The 24,689-nt window shown below is 42.0% G+C and overlaps 1 protein-coding gene across 1 annotated transcript in view; it reads left to right on the top strand.

Annotated features, from left to right (window-relative positions):
- The window catches only part of nrxn3a (neurexin 3a), a 1,856,693-nt gene that overhangs the window by 1,142,288 nt on the left and 689,716 nt on the right, over positions 1 to 24,689 (top strand). The window contains 1 exon segment of the mRNA XM_048600025.1: positions 10,077 to 10,086. Coding sequence (XP_048455982.1) covers positions 10,077 to 10,086 — 10 coding nt within the window.

The raw sequence follows: 24,689 nt of genomic DNA, 5'->3' as shown, positions 1-24,689 counted from the left end.
TTTGCTCATGAAATGTGGCCACCACTGGCAAGGTCGGTATTGATTGCCTATTCCTAGCTGTGCTGGAGAAGGTGTTGGTGAGCTGCCTTCTTCAACCATTACAGTCCATAGGGCATAGGTACATCCACAATGCATTTAGGGAAAGAACTTTATGATTTGACCCACCGACAGCGAAGGAAATGCAATATTGTTACAAGACAGGATGGTGTATAGTTATAGGGAGGGGAACTTGCATGTTGTGGCATTCCCTTGCATCTGCTCCCTTTGGCTCTCTCGGGGTTAGAGGTCAGACATTTTGGAAGGTGGCTTGAAGAAGCCTCAGTGAGTTTCTTCAGTTTTCTTGTCGATACTACATACTGTTGCTACTGCAGATGGCGGAGGGAGTGAATGTTGAAAGAGATAGATGTTGATTGGAAACAAGTGGAGTACTTTGTCCTGGACAGTGTTGAATTTCTTGAGTGTTGTTGGAGCTGTGCTCATCCAGGCAAGTGGAGAGTATTCCATCCTACTTTTTATTTGTGCCTTGCAGGTGGTGGATGGGCTTTGGAGAGTCAGGTGGTGAGTTATTGCCAGAATCTCTAGATTGCTAGAATCCCTAGCCTCCAACCTGCTGTTAAAGCCTCTGTATTTATATGGCTGGTTCAGTTTAGTTTCTGGCCAGTAGTAATCCCAGGATGTATAGAATGGGATTTCAGTGATGGTAATGGCATTGAATGTCATGGGGTGATGATTGTTGGAGATAGACATTGCCTTGAACTTGCATGGTGTGGTGTGGATGCTTCTTGATACTTGTCAGCCCAAATGCTGCCCAGGTCTTGCTGCCTTTGAACATTGACTCCTTCAGCATCTGGGGAGTCGCGAATGGTGCTGAACATTGTGTGATAATTGGCGAGCATCTCCAGTTCTGACCTTAAGGTTGAAGGAAGGTCATTGATGAAGCAGCTGAAGATGTAGGATCTAGGTCATGACCCTTAGGCACCACTGCAGAGATGTTTTGGGACCGAAATGACTGACTAAAATGACCGCAACTATCTCCAACCAACAAAGAATTTTCCCTCGATTTCCAATGTCTTCAGTATTGCTAGGGACTCTGGTGCCTTGATGTCAGGGGCTCTCACCTCACCTCTGGAATTCAGCTCTTTTGGCCATGTTTGGGCCAAGGCTGTTGTGAAGTCAGGAGCTGCGTGTCCTTGGAGAAAGTCAGATTCAGTCTGGGATTCAGTGAGTGTGTTATTGTTGAACAGGCTCAATTTTGTGTCTGACGAAGGAGCAGCGCTCCGAAAATTTTTGATTTCAAACAAACCAGTTGGACTATAACCTGGTATAACAAGGTGTAGAGCTGGATGAACACAGCAGGCCAAGCAGCATCAGAGGTGCAGGAAAGCTGACGTTTTGGGCCTAGACCCTTCTTCAGAAAACCTGGTGTTATGTGACTTCTGTCTTTGTCCACCCCAGTCCAACACCGGCACCTCCACATCATTAAATAGCTGCCTCCTCAGTGAGATTATGCACTCTGGTCCGAGACACTCCCACAACTGAAAAACAGTCCTAGGCATCTCCCCTGTCAAGCCCTCTTTCAATATTGTCACCTCTCATTCTTCCCATTCACAATGTACTTCGCAGAAGTGTGATTAAATAATGATTTTAAACAGAAAAATGGATTTCAGCACAATTGAAGACATATTTCAGGGTTATGGGGCAGGAACAAAGGAAGTAGTACTTGGATAGCTCTTCATTTGGGCAGAATGGCCTCCTTTTGTGACGTAAGACTCCACAGCAGACTTGATTGAAGTATATTTGGGAACACAGAAGCTTTTGATTCTCATTAAGGACTGACAAACTTTGGTTCTCTCTCTCACACACGCACATACACTCACACACACTCATACACACACACACACACACACACACACACACTTATATATGCACACACACACACTCACACATTCACACACACACGGGCGCACACACACACACCCACACACACGCACTCACACACAGACACACACACACAGACACACACACACACACGCACACGCTCACACACACATGCACTCGTACACACGCGCACACATACACCCACACACATGCACTCACACACAGACACACACACAGACACACACACACACACACACACACACACACACACACACACACACATACATACACACACACAGCCATCATTAATGTGAATCAGGGTACATACTTTCATGCTCAACAAATTTTCATTCTTTTCATTCTTAGCTGAGAAAGTAGGCTCACACTTTGATCCCTGAATTACATAGCTCGAACCATTAATGGAAACGGCCTGTTTTGCTGAGTATAACACATTAATGCGTTGTGTTGATTATGTGTTGTTACTGATTAAAACCTTAACTGTAAACCTTTAATCTCTTGAACTTTATCTGCCAGCATTTCATAATTCAAACCATGCCAGAAGCGCAGGTTTTGGGGAAAGTTTTAATTACCTCAGAGTTTGACGATCTGCTTGTCAACCAGATATGGTGGTCTTCTTTCGCACTCAAGGGCGCTATTATCTTTATAACAGCAAGAATCATTATATGTGTCCTGAACTGAATAACTACCTAATTGTTTACTGAATTAGAATATATTTACATACTGATGAGGTTTATACTTGAACCAGCTTGTTACCTCCCCTGTTCCTTTCAACTGCATTTAGTACAAGATGAGAGAAGACTTTTTAAAAAAATATGCAAATAAATGCACTTGTAGTGGCAGATGTCTGCATCCTTTTTCTCAAACAAAACATTTAAATGCTTTATCTAAAATTTTGTTCCCTTGTTTCCAGCATCAGACAGATGCTAATGAAAGGGATTGAGTGGATAGGTAGGGAATGGAATTTATCAAACCAAAGACCAAATGGCTTCAGTCTTATTTAATTGAAAGAAATTTCTGCAGATGCAGTATCAGATGGTGCATTAGGAGCTTTATAATTTAGCAATGGTGAGGCAGATTAGGGTGCCACAGTGACAACAAGTTCAAGCACTTTGGAGAGTCATAGAGATGTACAGCACAGAAACAGACCCTTCAGCGCAACTCACCAATGCTGACCCGATATCCCAAATCGATCTCATCCCATTTGCCAGCATTTGGCCCCTATCCTTCTAAACACTTCCTATTCATTCTCATAGGCGAGGCAATGGCCTGGTGGTATTATCACTGGACTGTTTTTCCTGAGACTCAGATAACATTTTGGGACCTGGGTTCAAATCCTGCCACAGCAGGTGGTGGGATTAGAATTCAATAAATATCTGGAATTAAGAATCTAATGATCACCATGAATCCATTGTTGATCATTAGGGGAAAACCCAGCTGATTTACTACTGTCCTTTAGGAAAGGAAACTGCCATCCTTAGCTGGCCTGGTCTATGTGACTCCAGACCCACAGCAATGTGGTTGCCTGTTTACTGTTCTCTGGGCAATAAGTGATGCCTTCATTCTGTTAATGAATTTTAAAAAAAAACATCCAGATGCTTTTTAATTGTACCAGTCTCCATCACTTCCTCTGGCAGCCCATTCCATACACGCACCACCTTCTGGGTGAAAAAGTTGACCCTTAGGTCCCTTTTAATGTTTTCCCCTTTCACCTTAAACCTATGCCCTCTAGTTTTGGACTCCCCTATCCTTGGAAAAAACGATCTTGACTATTCACCCTATCCATGGTCCTCATGATTTTATAAACCTCTATAAGATCACCCCTCAACCTCTGCCACTCCAGGGAAAATAGCCCCAGGCTATTCAGCTTCCTCCTGTAGCTCAAACCCTCCAACCCTGGCTCACCTGTATAATTCTTTTCTGAACCCTTTCAAGTTTCACAACATCCTTCCTAGTCGAGAAAAGAAAGGAGGTTTGGAAATGAGGTGGTAGTTTTCAAGGACACAAACATTAGAGGTGGTTATATGAATGAAATTGTACAGTGCCTTGGTGAGACAACAACTGGAGTATTCTGTGCAGCTTTCGTCTCCAGGAAGGCGCGGTGGCTCAGTGCCAGGGACTGGGGTTCGATTCCATCCTTGGGTAACTGTCTGTGTGGATTTCCTCCCACAGTCCAAAGATGCACAGGTTAGATTGCCTGTTAGTGTTCAGGGGTGTGTAGATTTGGGGGATGGATCTGAGTGGGATGCTCTGTGGGTCATTGTGCCAAAGGACCTGTTTCCACACTAAAGGGATTCTAGGATCTATGTTTATATAAGGAAGAATGTTTTGGCTATGGAGGGAGTGCAGCAAATGTTTACCAGACTGATCACTGGGATGGCAGGACTGACATTTGATGAGAGACTGGATCAGTTAGTATTATGTTCACTGGAAGTTAGAAAAGTGGGGGGAGAGCTCATAGAAACCTACAAAATTCTAACAAGACTAGACAGAGTAATAACAGGATGGATGTTCCTGATGACCAGGGAGCCCAGAACCAGGGCTCACAGTCTAAGGATATAGAGTAGGCCATTTAGGACTGAGATGAGGAGAAATCCCTTCGCCAGAGAGTGTGAGCCTATGGAATCCTTTGCCACAGCCAGTGGTTGAGGCCAACACATTGAATGTTTTAAGAAGGAGTTAGATATAATTCTTTGGGTTAAGAGGTCAAAAGGTATGGGAGAAAGAGGGAACAGGATACTGAGTTCGATGAATGGCAATGATCTTATCAAATGGCCTATTCCTGCTCATTTATTTTTGATGTTTCTGTATTTTGTTTGTGGGGAAGAGTTGACGATGGCAGATTTAAAGGAGAGAGCAGCATCACCTGAGAAAGACAGCAATCTTCTCTCACATGGCAACCAGGGCAGCAGGTTAATCGGAAAAGAGTCATCTAATCAGGGGAAGCTAGGCTCAAGGGGCATGAGAGAAATTAAGAATCAAATTCAGGACTTGACCAAAGAGAACATGGAGGAGGTTTGGCCGGTGGACTAGTCGAAGGGAGGGTAGTGACAGAGGCAACTGATTGGATGATATACAAAAGCCTGGTTCGGCCACATCTGGAGCATTGTGTCCAGTTCTGGTCGCCTCATTACAGGAAAGAAGTAGAAGCGTTGAAAAAGGTGCAGAGGAGATTTACCCGGATGTTGCCTGGAATGGAAAGAAGGTCTTATGAGGAAAGGTTGAGAGAGCTAGGGCTTTTCTCTTTAGAACGACGAAGGTTGAGAGGTGACTTGATAGAGGTGTACAAAATGATCAAAGGTATAGATAGAGTAGTCAGAGACTTTTTCCTAGGGTGGAGGTAGCTATTACGATGGGGCATAGTTTTAAAGTGAGTGGAGGTAGATATAAGGGAGACGTCAGAGGTAGGTTCTTTACTCAGAGAGTGGTTGGGGCGTGGAATGCATTGCCGGAGAGGGTAGTGGAGTCGGCCTCATTAGGGGCATTTAGCGGCTATTAGATAGGCATATGGATGATCGTATAAGGTAGGGGTGGAGGTTAGATAGGTCTGAGGTTTAGGGTAAAAGTTCGGCACAACATCGTGGGCCGAAGGGTCTGTACTGTGCTGTACAGTTCTATGTTCTATGTTCTATATCAGATGTATGGATAAAGAAATGCAGACATTCCTTGCTGGAAGTAGGATGGAGGGCCTTAGGCAGAGCGCTTTCAGCAGAGAAAGGAAAGCAGGGTTTAGTTTTCAGTATGGTTCTGGAATATGCTGAGCGAATTTTGTGGATGAGTGCAGGACCTGAAGATTTTTGTACGTTCTAATGGGATGTGGTGGGCCATAGCTAAACCATTTCTTTGGCTTTCTGTTTCAAGTCCGTGTCCCTTGGATGTCAGAGAATGGAGTCAAGTGCCTTCCTGGCTAAAAGGCCAACATGAGCAAGAGTTAACCTTTTAATGGGGTCTAAGTGTGGCTCAAGCTGGTCATGAGCTGCAGAAATGTGGTGAATAGAAGGCCAAAGGTTTGGCAACAGGATATTTGAGAAGACAGTTCTAGATGAACCGGGGGAGGGTTGTTTTCTCGGTGTATAAAGAAGTGGTTCTTTGAGTGGAAACAGAATGTGTGTAAAGATAAAGAAGTGACCAGGAATGTCTTTTATCCTTGAATTGTTGCGGGGGTGGGGTGGGGTGGTGGTCATGGGAGTTGTCAAGTTCAAATGGGTGGCTTGTATGTGGATTTGGAACTAACCTCCCTTCCTCTCCCTCACAGTGCAAATATCAGAGTGTGATTAACAGAGGCTTGGAGAACAGTGAACTCTGAGGAGAAAGACTATAATTAATTGAGCCAGAGGTTGAAATTGCTGAGGATGAGAAACTATCCAATACAAGGGAGCAAACAGTGAAGGTATCTTGAATAAAAGTTGGCGTACTTGAGCAACATTAAAAGAACAAGGAGTTTATGTGTGACATGGAGACGGCTGCACCACAGTGAGATCTACAGAGCAGAAATGGATTGGAAAAGAATGAGGTTTTCGTATTCTTTCATAGGATATAGGGTCAGCATTTGTTGCCCATGCTGACTTGCCCTCAAGAAGGAGGTGAACTGCCTTTTTGAAAACAGCAGCCCTGGGTGGGAAGGTCAGTGAGGAAATACGATGGGATGGTTTCCTCATGGTGAGGCAGTAATGGGTCCTGGGTCCCTTTGTTGGATGCCAGAAGAAAGGGAAAGCTGTAAGCCTGGGAAAGCAGCAAGGCATGAGGAAAGTTGTGTGCAGAAACTTTGTGGGAGGGATTTAGGACATTAGAGTTACAGAGAGAGGTAAAAAAAAAGGAGGTTTAGGATGAGGATTAGGATGAGGGTTAAGGTTAGAGTTAGGGTAAGGATGAGGGTTTGGGTTAGGGTGAGAATTCGCGTTAGGGTCAGGATGAAGGTTGGGGTTATGATTAGGGCTCAGATTAGGATGAGTTTTTAGAGGTAGGGTTAGGATTAAGGTTAGGGCTAGGATGAGAGTTAGGATTAGGTTGAGTGTTAGGATTAGGGTTAGGTAAGAAGGATCTAAGAGTGACAGAGCGGGGATTCTTTGCAAATAGGATTGAAATGTCAGTACATTAGCCACTCATCCATCACGACTCCTCGATAAGCATGCAACTTCACTTAGGCATCACGATGCAGTGAGTGCTCAACTGGGTCCCGAGGCAGTGTGTAATCTCCTTCAGAATTACTGATCTTTGGCTTCACTCAGCACATGGGAGCAAGAACATATTACTGAAGTGGGATCCTATCCTCATTATGTTACATAACAATTGTCATTGCACTTCAAAGGCAATTCATCGTCTGAATCACTTTGAGATGTTTTAATGCAGTACAGCTTTGTATGAATGTTAAGTATAACGTTATTATCACTGGTTACAGCATTAATATTTAATAATATTAATCACAGCAAATGCTTGAGATTCACAAGTTCAAGTTGTGATGATCTTATCATGATGTCCACTGTTTTAGCTCTAATTGCCTCTCCCACTCCTTTGTTCCCATCTGCCACATCAGTTTCTCCTCTTCCGCAATGTTAGAAGCTATGGCTCAGAGACAGAGATTTTACCCGCAAGATCTTCCAGAAATTTTGTAGAGACATTAAAGAAAATTCCTTCCGTCTCTATATGCACTCCCTGTTGTTTTGTTATGTATAAAAAGTAATGGCTGATGAGGGGAAAATGACTGACCAGGTTGGGACTATTGAACATCAGAGGCCATGTGTCAAAATATCCAGGGATGTATTCTGCTTTGTTTGTTGATGTTAACAATTCTAATGTTTTATGGGTATCTGGCTATCTTATCAATTGCTTGAGGACAGTATGACTAGAAACATTAGGAGACAGAGGGTGGTGGTGGAAGCTTGATTTTCAGACAGTGTTCAACAGGGATCAGTGCTGGGTCCACTTTTCTTTTTCATTTCTATGAATGATTTAGACGAGAACATATGAGACATGGTTAGTAAGTTTGTGGATGACACCAAAAACGGTGGTAGAGTGGTCAGTGAAGAAGGTTATGTAAGATTATATGGAGATCTTGATGACCTAATGGTATTATCACTGGAATGTTAATCCAGAGACCCAGGTAATGTTCTGGGGACCCAGATTCAAATCCTGCCATGGCAGATGGTGGAATTTGAATTCAATAAAACATCTGGAATTAAGAGTCTGGTGAATCCATTGTTGACTGTTAGGAAAAACCAATCTGGTTAATTAATGTCCTTCAGGGAGGGAATCTGCCATCATTACCTGGCATGGCCTACATATGACTCCAAACCCATCGCAATGTGTTTGACTCTTAATTGCTCTCAGCGCAATTAGAGATGGGCAACAAATGCTGTTCTAGCTAACGATGCCCTCATCCCGAGAATGAATAAAGAAAACATTGAGTCAATGAGCTGAGGAGCAGCAGATGGAGTTAAATTTGGATAAATGTGAGTTGTTGCATTTTGATATAATCAAGGGCAGGGATTATACAATTAATGATAGAGTCCTGGGCAGTGTTGTAGAACAGAGAAACTTAGGGGTTCAAATATATAGTTCTTTGAAATATGCGTCACAGGTAGACAGGGTGGTTAAGAAGATGTTTGGCACACTTACCTTCATTGCTCAGACCTTTGAGTGTGAGAGTTGAGACGTCATGTTGAGGTTAGACAGGTCGTTGGTGAGTACTATGTGCAGGTCCAGTTACCATGTTATAGGAATGATATAGAAAGAACTGGAGAGGATTCAGAAAAGGTTTACCAGGCTGTTGCCAGGAATGGAGGGTTTGTGTTATAAAAATAGACTGGACAGGCTCGGACTTGTTTCACTGGAGTGTAGGAAGTTGAGGGGCAATCTTATAGAGGTTTATAAAATCATGAGGGGCATAGATAAGGTGAATAGCAAAAGTCCTTTCCCCTAGAGTGGGGGAGTTCAAAACTAGGAGGCATATTTTTAAGGTGAGAGGAGAAACATTTAAAAAGGTCATGAGGGCAACTTTTTTGCACAGCGAGTGGTTCGTGCTTGGAATGAACTGCTGGAGGAAGTGGTAGATGCAGATAAAGTTACAATGTTTAAAAGACTTTTGGATAATTACATGAATAGGAAAGGTTCGGAGAGATGTGGGCCAAATGCAGGTAGGTGAGACTAGTTTAATTTGGGAACATGGTCGGTTTGGACCGATTGGACTGAAGGGTCTGTTTCCATGTTGTTTGACTCTATGGACAGTTTACAACAAAATGTTGGTAAATCACACATCTCTTAATAGAAATCATTGCCATACAGGGGCTCTTTAGATGTTTGCATCAGAAGGTGCTTTCCAGCAGGGCTGCTTCTCTACATGAGCTTCCAACGTGTCAACATCCAAATAGATTCTTGAAATTCACTATATCGATCATTGCCAGGAGGGAACATTGTGTATATGATTGGCAGTGTGCCATCTAATTTGATTTTTCTCTTGGTCACAAATAACTCAAATGTCGAGGACACAAATGACTTATCAAACTGTGATAATGGCTCATTGTAAATCCAATTGAAACAAATATTATTGATCTGCAAAGAGTATTCTTTTAATTTGCAAGTCAATCTGGTAGGTGCAGAAGAGCAGAGAAAGCATTTGACGCTGAATTACATGCCAACCGACCAAAATAAAATTGAGTTGTGGAGCAGCAGGTAATGAAATCAAGGATCTTAATTAAATATCCCTGGCGCACAAAGTGGCCTGGCTGACAACATTTCTATTTGTAAATTTCCTCCCTTTTGTGTAAGGTGCTGACTTTAACCTTGGACTCTTCCACAAGTGGAAGTTGATACCTGTAACTGGGGAGCTAATAGCCCAGTGGTATTATCACGAGACCCTGTTAATCCAGATAGTTATTCTGGGGACCATGGCAGAAAATGAAATTTGAATTTAATCAGATCTGGCACTAAGAGTCCAGTGGTTCCTGTTGTCAGTTGTTGTGGGAAAATCTGGTTCACTAATGTCCTTTAGGGAAGGAAACTGCTTGGTCTGGCCTACATGTGACTCCAGACCCATAGCAATATGGTTCACTCTTAACTGCTCTCTGGGCAATTAGAGATGGGCAATAAATGCTGGCCTGGTCATTAATGCCCACATCCTGTGAATGAATGTAAAAACAAACAAATGCCAATTGTTCTAATCTAATTCTATTTTGGGCAGGCAGTGACTCACTGGTATTATCACTAAACTATGGATCCAGGCAATAGACATGATTTTGAATCCTGCCATGGAAGATCGCGGAATTTTAATTGAATGCAAGTATGGAATTAAGAATCTAATGGTGACCATGCAGCTATTGTCAATTGTCAGAAAAAAATCCATCTGGCTCACTAATGTATAGTTTACTGCTGACCTTACCTGATCTGGCCTATATGTGATTTCAGATCCACAGCAATGTGGTTGACTCTGAGCTGAATTCTGAAGCTCATGACTCATGCACTTTTTAAGTCAAATAAGTCTTGCTGCTGAACCTCAACTCGGACTCAGACCCTCTCCAAGTCATTCGGCAAAGTTCCTGCTCAACTTATGATCGCAGTTCCCATGACTAGGCAATGAAATTGATTAATTGCAAGGGAAAGTAAAATTGCCCCATAGTCCCAGAGGACTGCTCTCTCATAAATGCTGAGGGTCACCACACTTTAGACAGGGCAGTAAGATTAAGAAGGCAAGAACTTCATGGTGACCTTGCGGTACAGGAATTGAACCCACACTGTCAGCGTCACAAGCCAGCTGTCTAGCCAACTGAGTCCTGAAGAAGGGTAATACTCAAAACGTTGACTGCTCCTTTCCTCCAGATGCTGCCCGGCTTGCTGTGTTCTTCTAGCCTCCTGTTTATCTACCTTGGATTCCAGCATCCGCAGTTTTTTTTTGTCTCTAACCAAGTTTATACCACTCTGACGTCTCTTCAAAGGATGCCCACTTTGAAGAAGTCCTCTACATCCTTCAGAGTGAGTCCCTTTCTCACTGCCGTACTGCTGTGACCATTGCAGTCCTTCAGCTCTTCAACCACACCATGAAACAAACCCACTACTACAGTCACGTGACCTTCCTCAGCTCCCCAGTCCTGAAGAAGGGTAATACCCAAAACGTTAACTTCTCCTTTCCTCCAGATGCTGCCTGGCTTGCTGTGTTCTTCCAGCCTCCTGTTTGTCTATTTTGGATTCCAGCATCTGCAGTTTTTTTTTGTCTCTAACTGAGCTAACCAACCCCAGGTAGACCAGGCAGTTAAGATGTTTAGGACGCTTGCCTTCATTGCTCAGACCTTTGAGTACAGGAGTTGGGGCATCATGTTGAGGTTATGCAAGACATTGGTGAGGCCCCTTCTGGAGTACTGTGTCCAATTCTGGTTGCCCAGCTATAGGAAGGATATTATTAAATTGGAGAGGGTTCAGAAATTATTTACCAGGATGTTGCCAGGAATAGAGGGTTTGAGTTATAAAAATAGACTGGATAGGCTGGGATTTTTTTTCACTGGCATGTAGGAGGTTGAGGGGTGACCTTATAGACGTTTATAAAATCATGAGGGGCATAGATATAGTGAATCACAAGGATCTTTTCCCCAGGGTAGGGGATTTCAAAGCTAGGGGACATACTTTTTAAGGTGAGAGGGGAGAGATTTAACATGGACATGAGTGGCAAATATTTTTACACAGAGACTGGTTAGTGTGTGAAATGAACTTCCAGAGAAAGTGTTGGACGCAGGTAAAGTTATAACATTTAAAAGGCATTTGGATAAGTACATGAACAGGAAAGGTGTGGAGGGATATGGACCAAATGCAGGCAAGTGGGACAAGTTTAGTTTGGGAACATGGTCAGCTTGGACTGGTTGGACCAAAGGGTCTGTTTCCATGCTGAATGAGTATGAATCTATAAAAGGCAATTGCCTCCTGGTGAGAGATGGCTCCAGATTGTCAGGTATTCATAAAAATTCCTTTCCCAGATCAAAGTAAAAAAGAAGAAATCATATTTTACCCCTTTTTTAAAATGCATTTTCGACTTCGAAATGTGCTCTCTACACATTAGCCACAAGACTGTCATAATGTGGTACAAACCATGCTATAACAACAGGGTATAACATCTGACTTTTCCGAAATGTATGTATACTATAAAACTTTAGTGAATATTGATCAATATTTATTTTTCAAGCCATACTGAAGAATATAGATTGTGCCTGTGCGGATGGTGGGAGCTATCTGTGAACAAATTGGCTGCCATGTTCCGACTTCAAAAGTGCTTCATTAATTTTGAAGTATTTTGCGAGGTGTTGTGCTGCTATGGAAACATAAGACACCCTTTCTTTTTCTTTGTATCTATTGCCGTCTCCTTCTTCTTTACTTGCTGGTTTCTAACACAATGTCAACCCAAAGCACCGCTTATATTTCAAAGGTCAGTAATGTGGAGAAGCGAAATTAATGCCCTTGTTTTATTATAGGAGTTGAAGGTAGCAACCTTGTTTTATTCATTAGCTAGGCACAGACAAGCCACTGTTGAGTCGAGTAAACCTCCAAGTGCCAATCACAATTTAACAGAGAATGAACATCTGCCACATACTTGTTACGTTAACAGCTATGAAGGACACAAACATATTAGAAATAGATCTCAGATTCACTCTACCACTGTCAAAATGCAGAAAGAATGGGGAAACATATGTGACTTTGCACCTAATGGGTGTTTAACCGACTGTCACATCTCGTGGCGCGTATTTATTATACTTGATTTATGAGACTAGGGATGAGTTTTTGTATCAGTTACTTCTCTTCCTCTCCATCAGCTTGATTGCTTGCTTTTGCTGCAGCAAAGCCAAGCTACACTGACGTATTTTGCAATGGGTTACATTGCCCTGGATGATCCAAAGAGAACTAAGAAGCAAATCCCACCACTCTCTGCATGTTAGTTTGCCAACATCGGGTTATCTTGACCCAACCAGGAAGAAACCCAGCCTTCCAGATCCCTCAGTCGAGTCTAGCTGGTTTATCCATCATTGGGGTGGGCAATAATTACCAAACAACACAGTGAACAATATGATCTGCTTTCAAATATGTGAATACATTACTACCATTCACCTTCAGTCTATATTTTGCATTGCAGAAACACACCACGATATACTGTTAAATTTGACTGGGTTTTGTTGGACCGAGGGGTCTATTTCCATGCTGCATAACTCTATGACTCAGGGAGGTCCTGTGGCACAGTGGTGGTACCCCAGAAGCTCTGGGTTTGAGTCCTCGGTCAGGACCTGTTGAAATGTGTTCAAACAGCTTGCTGGTCAGTCTGTAAATTCTTCCAATAAAGCTGATGGCAGACAGCAAGAGCTGGAGAGCCTCCTGCTTAGTCATCCTGCACGCAACAATGGAAACCACTACAGTGCTTTGCCCATATGCGTGAAGAGTCAACAGGAAGTATGTGTATTAACCTTTGGGATTAGAGAAACAGATAGGCAGATAGGGTGGGGATAGGGAACAAACACAGATCGGGCAGCATCTGCAGAGAGAGAAACCAAGTTAACATTTCAAGTTGGGTGCAAGTCTTCTTCAGAACAGAAGAAAGTTCTGAAGAAGAGTCTCACTGGACTCAAAACATTAACTCAGTTTCTCTGTCCACGGATGCTACCAAAAGTGCTGCGCTTCTCCAACGTTCTCTGCATTTGTTTCAGATTTCTCATATCAACAGTATTTTGCTTTTATTAGGTGCAGGGAAGATGTTTCCATTGATGGGAGATCATCGAGTAGTGAATTCAAGAGAAACTTCTATACCCAGAGAGTAGTTTGATATGGAACCTGCTAGCCCAAGAATTGATTGAGTTGAATAACATAACTATTTTTAAGGGGAAGCTGGATACATGCATGAGATGGAAAGGAATAGAAGGATTTGTTAAGGATATCAGATGAAATGGGACAGGAATTTCAGGTGAAGCAAAATGACAGGCTTGGATCTAATGGACTAACTACTATCTTTGCCCTGTTTCAAACATGAAGGAGGTAGGTATAGCTTTCATGGTTATAAGGATCAAGGGATTTGGGGGAGAGTGGGCTTAGGATATTTTTCTCAACAACCAGCCATGTTTATAATGAGGGGTAGAATGGCCTATCCTGCTCTTAGGTTCTATGTCTTTCGTTAACTTCATGTTCTGGGGACTCAGATTTGAATCCTGCTGTGGCAGATGGTCGATTTGACTTCAATGAAAAGAAACTGGAACTAAGATTCCAATGATGACTGAGAATCCATTGATAATTGTCAGAAAAACCCATTCGGGTCACTGATGTGCTTCAGGGAAGGAAACTCCCTTCCTTACATGGTCTGGCCTAGATTGGTCTCTCGACCCACAACAATGTGATTGACTCTTAACCGTTCTCTGAGCAAGAAGAGATGGACAATAAACGTTGGCCTGGCCAGGGACACTGACGTAGTGTGAGTGAATAAAATTGTCTCTGTTTCTGTAAATACATTGCAATACTTTACAAATTTAGAATGCAAAGTTACTGATTGCTGTCAAGTGCGCTCAAAGGAAAATAAAAACTTCCAGCCAATTATGCTTTAGTTATTGCTGCATATACTCATGTAAAATTTGAGCTTTTGAGACCAAATCTTTTGGGTAAAAAAAAGAGGGTTTTTCTTTTAAATGAATAATACTTCAACGGTTTAAAATGCTCTGCCAGGTCGTTGGAACGACGAATCTGGACACTGGTTGCTGGCCATGGTGCTGAAATCTGCTATCTGACATTTTAACTGATAATAAGAATAATTATAAAAAAGACACACTGGACTGTTCCTATCAACTCTGCTCCCAAAACTAGGACAAGGGGTAAATGAAAAGTGAAGGATTATTTGGTGGAGGGTGGCAAATGTAACAAGTCAATGCATGCTTGCAATCAGCTATGACTTGAGTATATTCGTCAGATTCTGTTCTCTCCCACCCCCGCACTGTGTCTATTCCTCCCTAAAAAAATTTTTCCTTCATTGACATTTGAATGGATTAATCTATTTATTTGCATTTCTTATCAGTGGACAGACCAGACTTGATGATAATGTGAGTAATGGTACATCTAATATCTATTGTATGTAAGGATTGAAACAGACACTACACTTTTAAATGGAACTTTTCGGAAACTCAATCATAAGCCACAGACAAAAAGAAGAAAATGCCATTTTTCTTATCACAAAAGCGAATCAAAGGAGCTCACTTTTATGTTAATTTTTTTACAAGCCCATTGTGTTTCCTAAGGAGCTTTTGTTGTGCTATTGAATTGTCCCAGCTGTAAATTTATCCGTGAAATCTATTTCTATGAATCTTGTACTCTACATCTAGCTGTGGAATGCTGGTGTCGAGGGAGAGAAAGATCCTGCATTTCAGACACCTGTGTCAGAATTCAACTTTCTCCCAGCCAGGAATAGCCCATTCCTTTGTTCTATCACCTTCATATTAAAATTCTCGTCTTCATTTTCAAATCCTTCCGTGGTATCAGCAGGACTAGCAGCATCTGTGGAGAGAGAAACCGAGTCAACGTTTCAAGTCCAAAAATAGAGGACTGACGTCATGAGGTCAGGCAGTTGTGAGGGTTGATGCAATGTTCCAATGAAGCGTATGCAAGCTCAGAGAACAACACTTCATTTTACAACTTCTAGGACTCAATTTTTCACAATCTCGCTTCCCACAACTTCAAAGCCTTCATAAGCCACAGACAAAAAGAAGAAAATGCTATTTTATTGTCACAAAAGTGAATCAAAACAGCTGTCCTCCATTTTTCATACATTCCTTTCTCCAACCCTACTGCGTCACTCATGGCCTTTTCTTGTTTGTGTCTTGTTTACTTTGCTCCCAACTAAGAGGACCCACCTTCACCCTTCCATACCTGAATTTACATCTTTTTTACATCTTTATTTCCCTTACACCCCGTTTAGCGGCATTTTGCACAGGGCCTCCACACCATCTGTTCCCTTTGCCCCTTCTCCAACTCTGTCAGAAGGATTAAACAAACAACATTTTCCTACCTGTTTCCATTCTGAAGAAGGTCAGAAATCATGCAACGCCAGGCTATAGTCCGACAGGTTTATTTGAAAACACAAGCTTTCAGAGCCTCATCTGAAGAAGGAGTGAGGCTCCAAAAGCTTGTGTTTTCAAATAAAACTGTTGGACGATAACCTGGTGTCATGTGATTTCTGACCTTGTCCACCCCAGTCCAACACTAGCACCTCCACATCATTCTGAAGAAGAGTCAGACTTGAAACATTAACGGTGTTTCTCTCTCCTCATATGCTGCCAGACCTGCAGAGTTTCCCTCGCACCCTGTGTTTGTTTCAGATCCCCAGAATCCACATTATTATGCATTTACTTACTCTGCAGTAATTCACCAAAGTGCCTTATGCAACACCTTCCAAGTCCATTTTCACTACTATCAACAAGGACAGGGGTAGTAGATACATAAGAACATCACCGGCTGTAGGTTCTCATCCAAGCCACTCACCATCCTGACTTAGAAATATATCGCCGTTCCTTCACTGTCACTGGGGCGAAATCCTAGAATTCCCTCCCCAAGGGCATTGTAGGTGTCCCTGAACTGCAATGATTGCAGCATTTCAAGAAGGGTGCACACTAGCCCCTATACAAGGGCAATTAAGGACAGGCATTAAAGGCTGGCCAGTCCATGAGCAAATGTTTGCATCCCATAAACAAATTTTTAAAACATTAGGCATTTCAGCACAAAAGTATTTTTCTAAGTTTTATTTTAGGTTAGGGGATGAAAGCAAGACGGGTTTTGCTTTCATGCTTTAACATAGTTTTGTTGAAGGAAAGTTGATAAAATTAATCTGTTTTTTGTGTGTTGATGTGTGAGTGTGTGAATCTGAGTGAGTGAGTGTGTCTGTGTGTGTCTGTGCGTGCGTGTGTGTGTGTGTGTGTGTGTGAGAGTATGCATGTGTTTGTAAATGTGTGTTTTCATGTAAATTATTGTGTGTGTCTGTGAGACTTTGTGCATGTATGTGTGTGTTTGCACATAAATGAGTGTGCATGAGTGTGAATATGTGTGAGCATGTGTGCATGTAAGTCACTGTGGCTGATTGTGTGTATGTGTGCAAGTGTTTGAAAGTGTGTGCATGTAAATGAGTGTGTGTGAGGGGTTCTGTGTGTATGTGTGTGCATGTCGGTGAGTGCGTGTATATGTATTCATGTGAGCATGTAAGTGTGTGTGTGAGTGTCCATGTGTTTGAGGATTTGTGTTGAGCGTGAGTTTCTGTGTATCATTTGCACCCTTTAATAATGGAGCTAATCATTAGAGTACAGCAATGGTTTATTCTGTGAAAAACTCGACTCCTCACCTTGTGCCGAAACACTGAAGGAAATCTGCATTCAAAGTGAACAATGTCATTTAAGCTGAGTTATTTCAAATAATTCCGCTGCAGAATCTGTGTATCTTTCCAAGTGAGCATGCAGGAAATATGAGGCAAATATGTTGATGGCCCCTGCAAGAGGCAACCTTTTGTTCCCTTGCTTGTTTTTCACTGTCAAAAAATTGAAGTCTGCATGAATATTTATATTGAGAGTTTCTCATTCTTCTCAATAGTTGTTTTTTTAATGCAGAACTGTTTTGATTTTTAGGCTTCCTTTCTTCAGTTGAGTGCACAGGAAAATTGAGCAGTTTTGCCACGCGTGCTTCATTGTTTCAGCCAGATAGACTGTGCTACATGGTTGGCCCATATTGGGGAATCAATGACTGGATCAGACACCAGCCCTTCGGGGGAAAGTCACCCCTGTTAATGATCCTCTGCATTGCTTTTGCACATTTGAAAGCGCAACAGTCAAAATGGTGGCGGATGACAAGCCTCCCCCAACAGTGATGAGGTGCCATTTTGCTTAGGGGAGTGACAAGCACCTTGTCAATCATGTTGGGAAAGGAATGCTCCTGGTGCACTACATTATAAAAACGATAATTATGTATTTGCGTTGCACCTCATCACATTGAAATGCCTCAATGAGCTCGCTTTCCTAGTGCATTATGTGACTATTATATATGCAAACGAGGCATCTAATCTGCACAGTAAAGTGATGCACACAACATTGGAATATTAACCTGGTTCTGCTGTCGTGTTTTTTTCAGTGAGGAATGTTGGCCAGGCCTCTTGGCTTTTTAGGGCCGCCATCAGGACAACGTAAACATGACCATAAGATGTAGGAGCAAAAGTAGGTCATTCAGCCCATCAAGTCCACTCCAGCATTTCACGCGATCTTGGCTGATCTGATAATCCACAATCCCACTTTCCTTCCTTTCCTCCAAAATCCTTGATTCCCTCACAAATTATAAATCTCTCAGCCTTGAATATATTTAATGACCCAGCCTCGATAGCCCTCTGCGGTGAAGAATTCTGCAGATTCACCACCCTCTGAGAGAAGGAATTCAACCTCATCTCCGTCTTAAATGTGTGAGCCCCTTATTCTGAGATTATGCCCTTCAGACCAAGATTCTTGTGGTTTAATATTCCCATCGATGCTACACAATATATTAACACCCTCCATACCACACTCGCTTGTTATTGACCTGATAATCTGATTCTGTCCAATACTTGACCCAGAGAATGGGTCCTACCACCTGAAGGGGAGCTGATGGCACCAAAGTAAAGCGATTAGACTAATAATCCAGAGACCGTGGGTGGGTAGGTGACATATGAATTTCAATGAAGACAAACGTATACTTATAAACTTTGGTCAGAAGAACCCTGAAAGGCAATATAAGAAGGGGGTACAATTCTAAAGGGAGTGGAGGAGCACAGTGATCTGTGTGCATAAGTGTGCAGATCACTGAAGGTGGCAGGACAGTTAAAGAGAGCAGTTAATGAAGCATACAGTGTTCTCAGCTTTATTAATAGGGGTGTGCAGGACATAAACAAGGAGGTGTTGTTGAAACAACTTCAGAAATTGACTGGAAGAGCTCAGCATGTCTGGCAGCGACTGTGGAGAGAAAGCAAAGTTGATATGTTGGGTTCAGTGATCCTTCTTCAGAACACCACAGATGCTGCCTGACCTGCTGAGTTTTTCCAGCAATTTCTGATGTTGTTTCTGATTTCCAGCATCCACAGTTCTTTTTTTTTAGTATATGAAGTGTTGTTGAGCTTGTACAAGACACTTGTTAGACCTCAGCTAAAGTGTTGCAGTCCATTTGTGGAAGCCACATTATAGGAAAGACAGTTGGAGACAGTTCAGAAGCAATTTATGAGAATGGTTCCAGGAATGAGAAGCTCCAGTGATGAGGATAGATTGAAGAAGTTGGGAATGTTTGCCTTAGAAAGGACAAGGCTGAGAGGAGATTCGATAGAGGTTTTCAAAATCATGAGCGATTGGTCAAAAAAATAACATAACGGGACGGCATAGATTTAAAGTGATGTGATAAAAAAGAACTTATTCACTCAGTTAACAAGGTGTAGAGCTGGATCTAGGTCCGAAACGTCAGCCTTCCTGCTCCTCTGATGCTGCTTGGCCTGCTGTGTTCATCCAGCTCTACACCTTGTTATCTCAGATTCTCCAGCACCTGCAGTTCCTACTATCTCTGAAACTTATTCACTCAGTGACCAGTTCGGGATAAATGCATTACCTGGAAATATGGTAGAGGCAGGTTCAAGTGAGACATTCAAGAGGGGCATTAGGTCATTAATTGAATAGAAATGGTGTCCGGGGATGTGAGGAAAAGGCAGGAGATTAACTTTAGATAATAGAACCAGTGCACATTCGATGGACTAGATGCCTCCTTCTGTGCCATAACAATTCTGTAATTCTGTAATGCTCTGGAGGTCTAGGTTCAAATCCTACCATGGAATTTAAAATCAATTAATAAATCTACAATTTAAGGCTGCTGTCAGTAATGTGACCCTAAAACTATCATTGAATGTCATAAAACCTGATGTATTTTAGGGAAGCAAACTCTGCTGTCCTTACTTAGTCTGCTCCCAGATCCACAGCAATGTGGTTAGCTATTAACTGGCCTCTGAAATGGCTCTGCAGTTCACCCAGTTCAAGGACTGGGCAATAAATACTGGTCTTGCCAGTGACACCCATATTCAAGAAGGGAAGCAAACTGAGTTTTCCACATCAACAGATCATGGGAACGCCAGCAAAGATTGTGTGCAAAATGCAGATAACAACAACAACTCGCCTTTCCGTAGCTGCGTTCACATAGCAATAAGCCCCAAGAGGTTTCACATCCGCATCACATTTAACAAACTTTGACACAGAATCACAGTTAACAGGATGAATGACCAAAAGCCAGGCCAAAAGAAGAGAGTTTTAAGGAGCATTATAAAAGCAAAGTAGAAAGTCGAAGGAATTTAAGAAGACGATTTCATGATTTTGGGGCATGGTCACCTTCATGTGGATCACAATTAGCTGGTCGATCACAGAATCCCTCACAGTTGACCTGAGCAGCTGTCCATGTTTCCTCGCTGTGCACATGTCAATCATCATACTGCTGGATCCATTGCCAATTTCCATCTGTTCTTTGATTTACCAAGCAATAGAGATAAGCGCGATGTAAAATGATATTGAGCTGAAAGTTAGATCAAAGGACAGTGATTTTTTTGGGACTCATCAAGGAAAACATGCCAATTTCTATCATCCTGTTTACTTTGGCTCCATCTGCCTCCTGTGAGACACATTCTCCCATAATCAAATCCAAGTATTGCATCTGTCTCAGAGATAACCATTTAATGGGCTGTATACAACTAGCGGCTTCAAACTACAAACCAGACTTCAAGGCAATGGCAGATAATGTGCAGTCATAGGTGTCACACTGAGGCTTTGTGAATAGAGGACAAAATGAATAATTATATATTCTTGGTTTTAGATTTATAACGGACAAACTGTTTGTTCTGTATTTTCTTAGGGTAGATCCCGAATTGCACTTAAATTCCAAGAGCGATCTTGAACAAATGAAAAAGTACAGCACAGGAGCAGGTCCTTCGGCCCTCCAAACCTGTGCCGACCATCATGCCCTAATTAATCTAAAAACAAACCTGCCATTTTTCGATCCGTATCCCTCTATTCCCTCCTTATTCACATACCCAAGTGGGTGCCTCTTAAATGTCCCCAATGTGCCGCTTCCACCACCTCCTCTGGCAGTGCATACCAGGCTGCTACCACTCTCTGCATGAAAAACTTCCCTTGCACATCTCCCTTAAACTTCCACCCTCTCACCTTGAGCCTGTGCCCCCTTGTAATTGAAACTTCAACCCTGGGAAAAAGCTTCTGACTATCCACCCTATCTATGTCCCTCATTATTTTGTAGACCTCTATCAGGTCTCCTCTCAGCCGCCATCTTTCTAGCAAAAACAATCCTAGTCTTTGTAACCTTTCCTCATAGCCAATGCCCTGGAGACCAGGCAACATCCTGGTGAACCTTCTCTGCACTCTTTCCAAAGTTTCCACATCCTTCTGGTAATCTTGTGCTTAGAAAGGCTGGAGACTACTGAATTGAGGTGTCGATAGCAAAAGACACAGCGACCAACTAAAATGAGGGAAGCACAAGAGGCCAGAATTGGAAGATACCTTGGAAGTTTTTAGGGGTAAAAGGTTAGATGAATAAGAAGATAATACAGACAAACATAATTTAGCAATAATTTCAATGCACCTCTTTAAACTAACCTCTTAAAAGAATATGGCATCACAGATAAATAAGGTTTGTTTTTATAAGTCTGATTGAAAATATATTTTACACCCGGGTGTACTGACTTCCTTCACTATGAAGATCTGATGAATTAACTTAGCAACTCCACGCTACATGATTTCACAAGACATCTTATAAACCAAAGCCAATTTTGCCAACACAAGTATGTTGTGAAGTAAAAACGTTTCATCGGACGCAAGCAATTACTTGAGATAATTATGTAACTAATGGAGGAAGTCGATGAAGTATGTGGACTGTATTGTAATTAAATTCACTTTTGTAGCATCTGAGTGGTAACACTCTGCATTGACGAGTGTCATGAACTGAAAACATATTTTTTGTCTGCGCATATCACACTTGCTGAGATAGAGTGTGAAAAAATAAGTAAATAAATAGTCAGATATCTGGGCGCAGACAGAAATAACTAGGAGATGCACAATACAATATATATTTTTGAAATCAGAAATTGTTCATCATCCCTGCAGAAAAGCAAATCTATTTGCATTTGCAAGTACCTTCAATTTTAAAAAAGCAAACTGCAGGATATAGAAACATCAGCATTTGATTTATACACATTTTGCTTTTTTTCCTCTTTATTCCAATCATACATCACATGCTTGAGGCGACCATGAGATTCACCCGAATCTACATTTTACCTTCCTAGTCACTGAACCACACCCTTCTGGATTGAACCTTGGATCATAACCTCTGATTTCAGTTTGTTCTGTGTGCTTTTATTTTTTCCCTTTTATTTTGCTGAGTTGATTTTCTTCTTTCTCCCCTTTATCCTTTCAAGATGGATTTTGTATAGCAATCCTCACCTTATTTGGATGTTTTTTTTGACCCTTGCAGTTATGTTATGACTCGTATCTAGCTTGTAGTAACCCTTCAGGAGACATCCCTGTGAGATCATGGCTGTATCGTAGCATGTGATCTGAGCTTATAAAGATCTCAGACCCCATCTTAACTGGGGCCATAACATACTGATGGAAGCACGCTACTGAATAGTTTGTAACTGAATAGGTTAATATTAGCTCTGACACCAAAGTGCCTTTGACTTCAATATATACCAGGAGCTGTAAAAAAAATATTCGATCTACATTGCCCAGATCTAATTTTGGGAGTTAACATAACTATCACCTTCGTGGAACCCCTACAGTGTGGAAGCAGGCCATTCGGCCCATCAAGTCTACACTGACCCTCTAAAGAGCATCCCACCCAGACCCACACTATCCCTGTAACACCACATTTTCCATGGCTAATCCACCTAGCCTGCACATCCCCGGACACTATGAGCAAATTTAGCACGGCCAATCCACCTTACCTGCACATCTTTGGACTGATGTATCTCATCAGGTACAAATACTTTGATAAAGATGAAAGCTCACATCCCAGTGATGGATTATTTTGTATCACAAAATATCTCACGACTTGACTTCATCTGGCCTGCCCCCTCTCACTGCATTTCTCCATTGTTCATTGTATCTTCCCCTTGCTCCTTTCAGCTGCTTCAAATCTCCGAAATTTCTCTTTCTCACCAACTCGTTCTTAAACAAACATTCAAACTATTTCTCTCTCCACAGATGCTGCCAGTGTTGATAACTTTTTGCAGCCTTTTCCTTTTCATCCTTATTTAAGACTGGCAGCATCCTCAGCATTTTGATTTTGTAGATTCAGTTGAATGCTGTGTTCTTTAACACTATTGATGTCGTCCCCAGAGAGTGCCCCTATCTGTGTGCCATTTCTGTCCATTGTTCATCTTTGTGTTAATTCATGTCTTTATCTCAGGTTTAGGTGTATAAGGGAATGACTCCAAACCATCTCCGCCACATCATCTCCGGTTAAACCATTCTTTGCAATTGTTTTCATATTCTCCCTTAGGTTCTTGCTGTTAGAAAATCTGATCTCTTCCAAGGCAACCATATGATCGTAGTTTTCAACCATATGTCCATTGTTTATCATTCCATATGCATTAGCTTCACGCTGCAGTAGCTACATTAACCAATGTTGTGGTAATCCATGCTATTAGACTCTTGCTTACAGATTTTAATTCTTAGTTTTGTATCACATTTATCCGCTAATTATCATTGTTCAGTCCACCCTTCTCAAAATCCTTCCTCTCCTAATTTATTTTGTAAATGCCTCTTGTGAGATGCTTATTTCTTGTTATTTGTAGATAATTTTAATCAACCTGTTCTGATGTGTTAGTGCACTTCTCAGGAGCAGATGAAACTTGAACCTGTGCCTCCTGGGTCAGAGGTAGGGGCACTGTCACTGTGCCATAAGAACCCAATCTCATCCAAATGTCTACCAGCCTTTCAAATTTCTGAATGGATGACATGAAGACAGAGAGAGATATAACAGTAAGGAAAGATACCCTTTGGCCCTTCATGTCCATGCTGGCCATCCAACATCCATCTATCACTTGGCCCGTAGACTTGTATACTGTGGTTTTCAAGTGCTCATCTAAATACTTCTCAAATGCCTTGAGGGGTCTTGCCTCTATCACACCTTCAGGCAGTGAGTTTTAGTCACTGCCCACCCTCTGTATACACGAACAGTCTGATTATGTAGTCAAGCGTTAGCAAACTCCATGATTCAGGATGAATATGTAATCTTATACAGTCAATAATTCAACTTTTTAAAGACAGATTTCACTAACTTTTGTAGTGTTAATACAGCCTTGGGATAGAAGTGAAGTTTTCAGTTCTATCTCTCCTCTGCTCAATCTCTGTGTGCTTTTAAACATCAACTTTTGAAAGGCTTTCCTAATCCTTAGAAAGCATTTGAAGATTTTGCAATTTTTGCCTTTTCGGTTCAATTTTTAGTCCTATGCAAAAGTCAGAAAGGAAGCGGTTTCTTTTTTGTTCAGGGGATGTGAGTGTTGCTAGCATGGCCAGCATTTGTGGCCTATTCCTAATTGCTCTCGAACTGAGTGACTTGCTGGGCAAATTCAGAGGGCAGTTAAGAGTCCAACACGTTGCTGTGGATATGGAGACTGGAGTCACATGTAGGGTAGGCCATGGCCGAGTGGTATTATTGCTAGACTGTTAATCCAGAAACCCAGCTAATGTTCTGGGGAAACAGCAGGCCAAGCAGCATCATAGGAGCAGAAAGGCTGACGTTTCGGGCCT

The sequence above is a fragment of the Rhincodon typus genome, chromosome 8 (assembly GCF_021869965.1).
Source record: "Rhincodon typus isolate 14 chromosome 8, sRhiTyp1.1, whole genome shotgun sequence".
Lineage (NCBI taxonomy): Eukaryota > Metazoa > Chordata > Chondrichthyes > Orectolobiformes > Rhincodontidae > Rhincodon > Rhincodon typus.
This window is presented reverse-complemented; position numbering and strand designations above follow the sequence as displayed.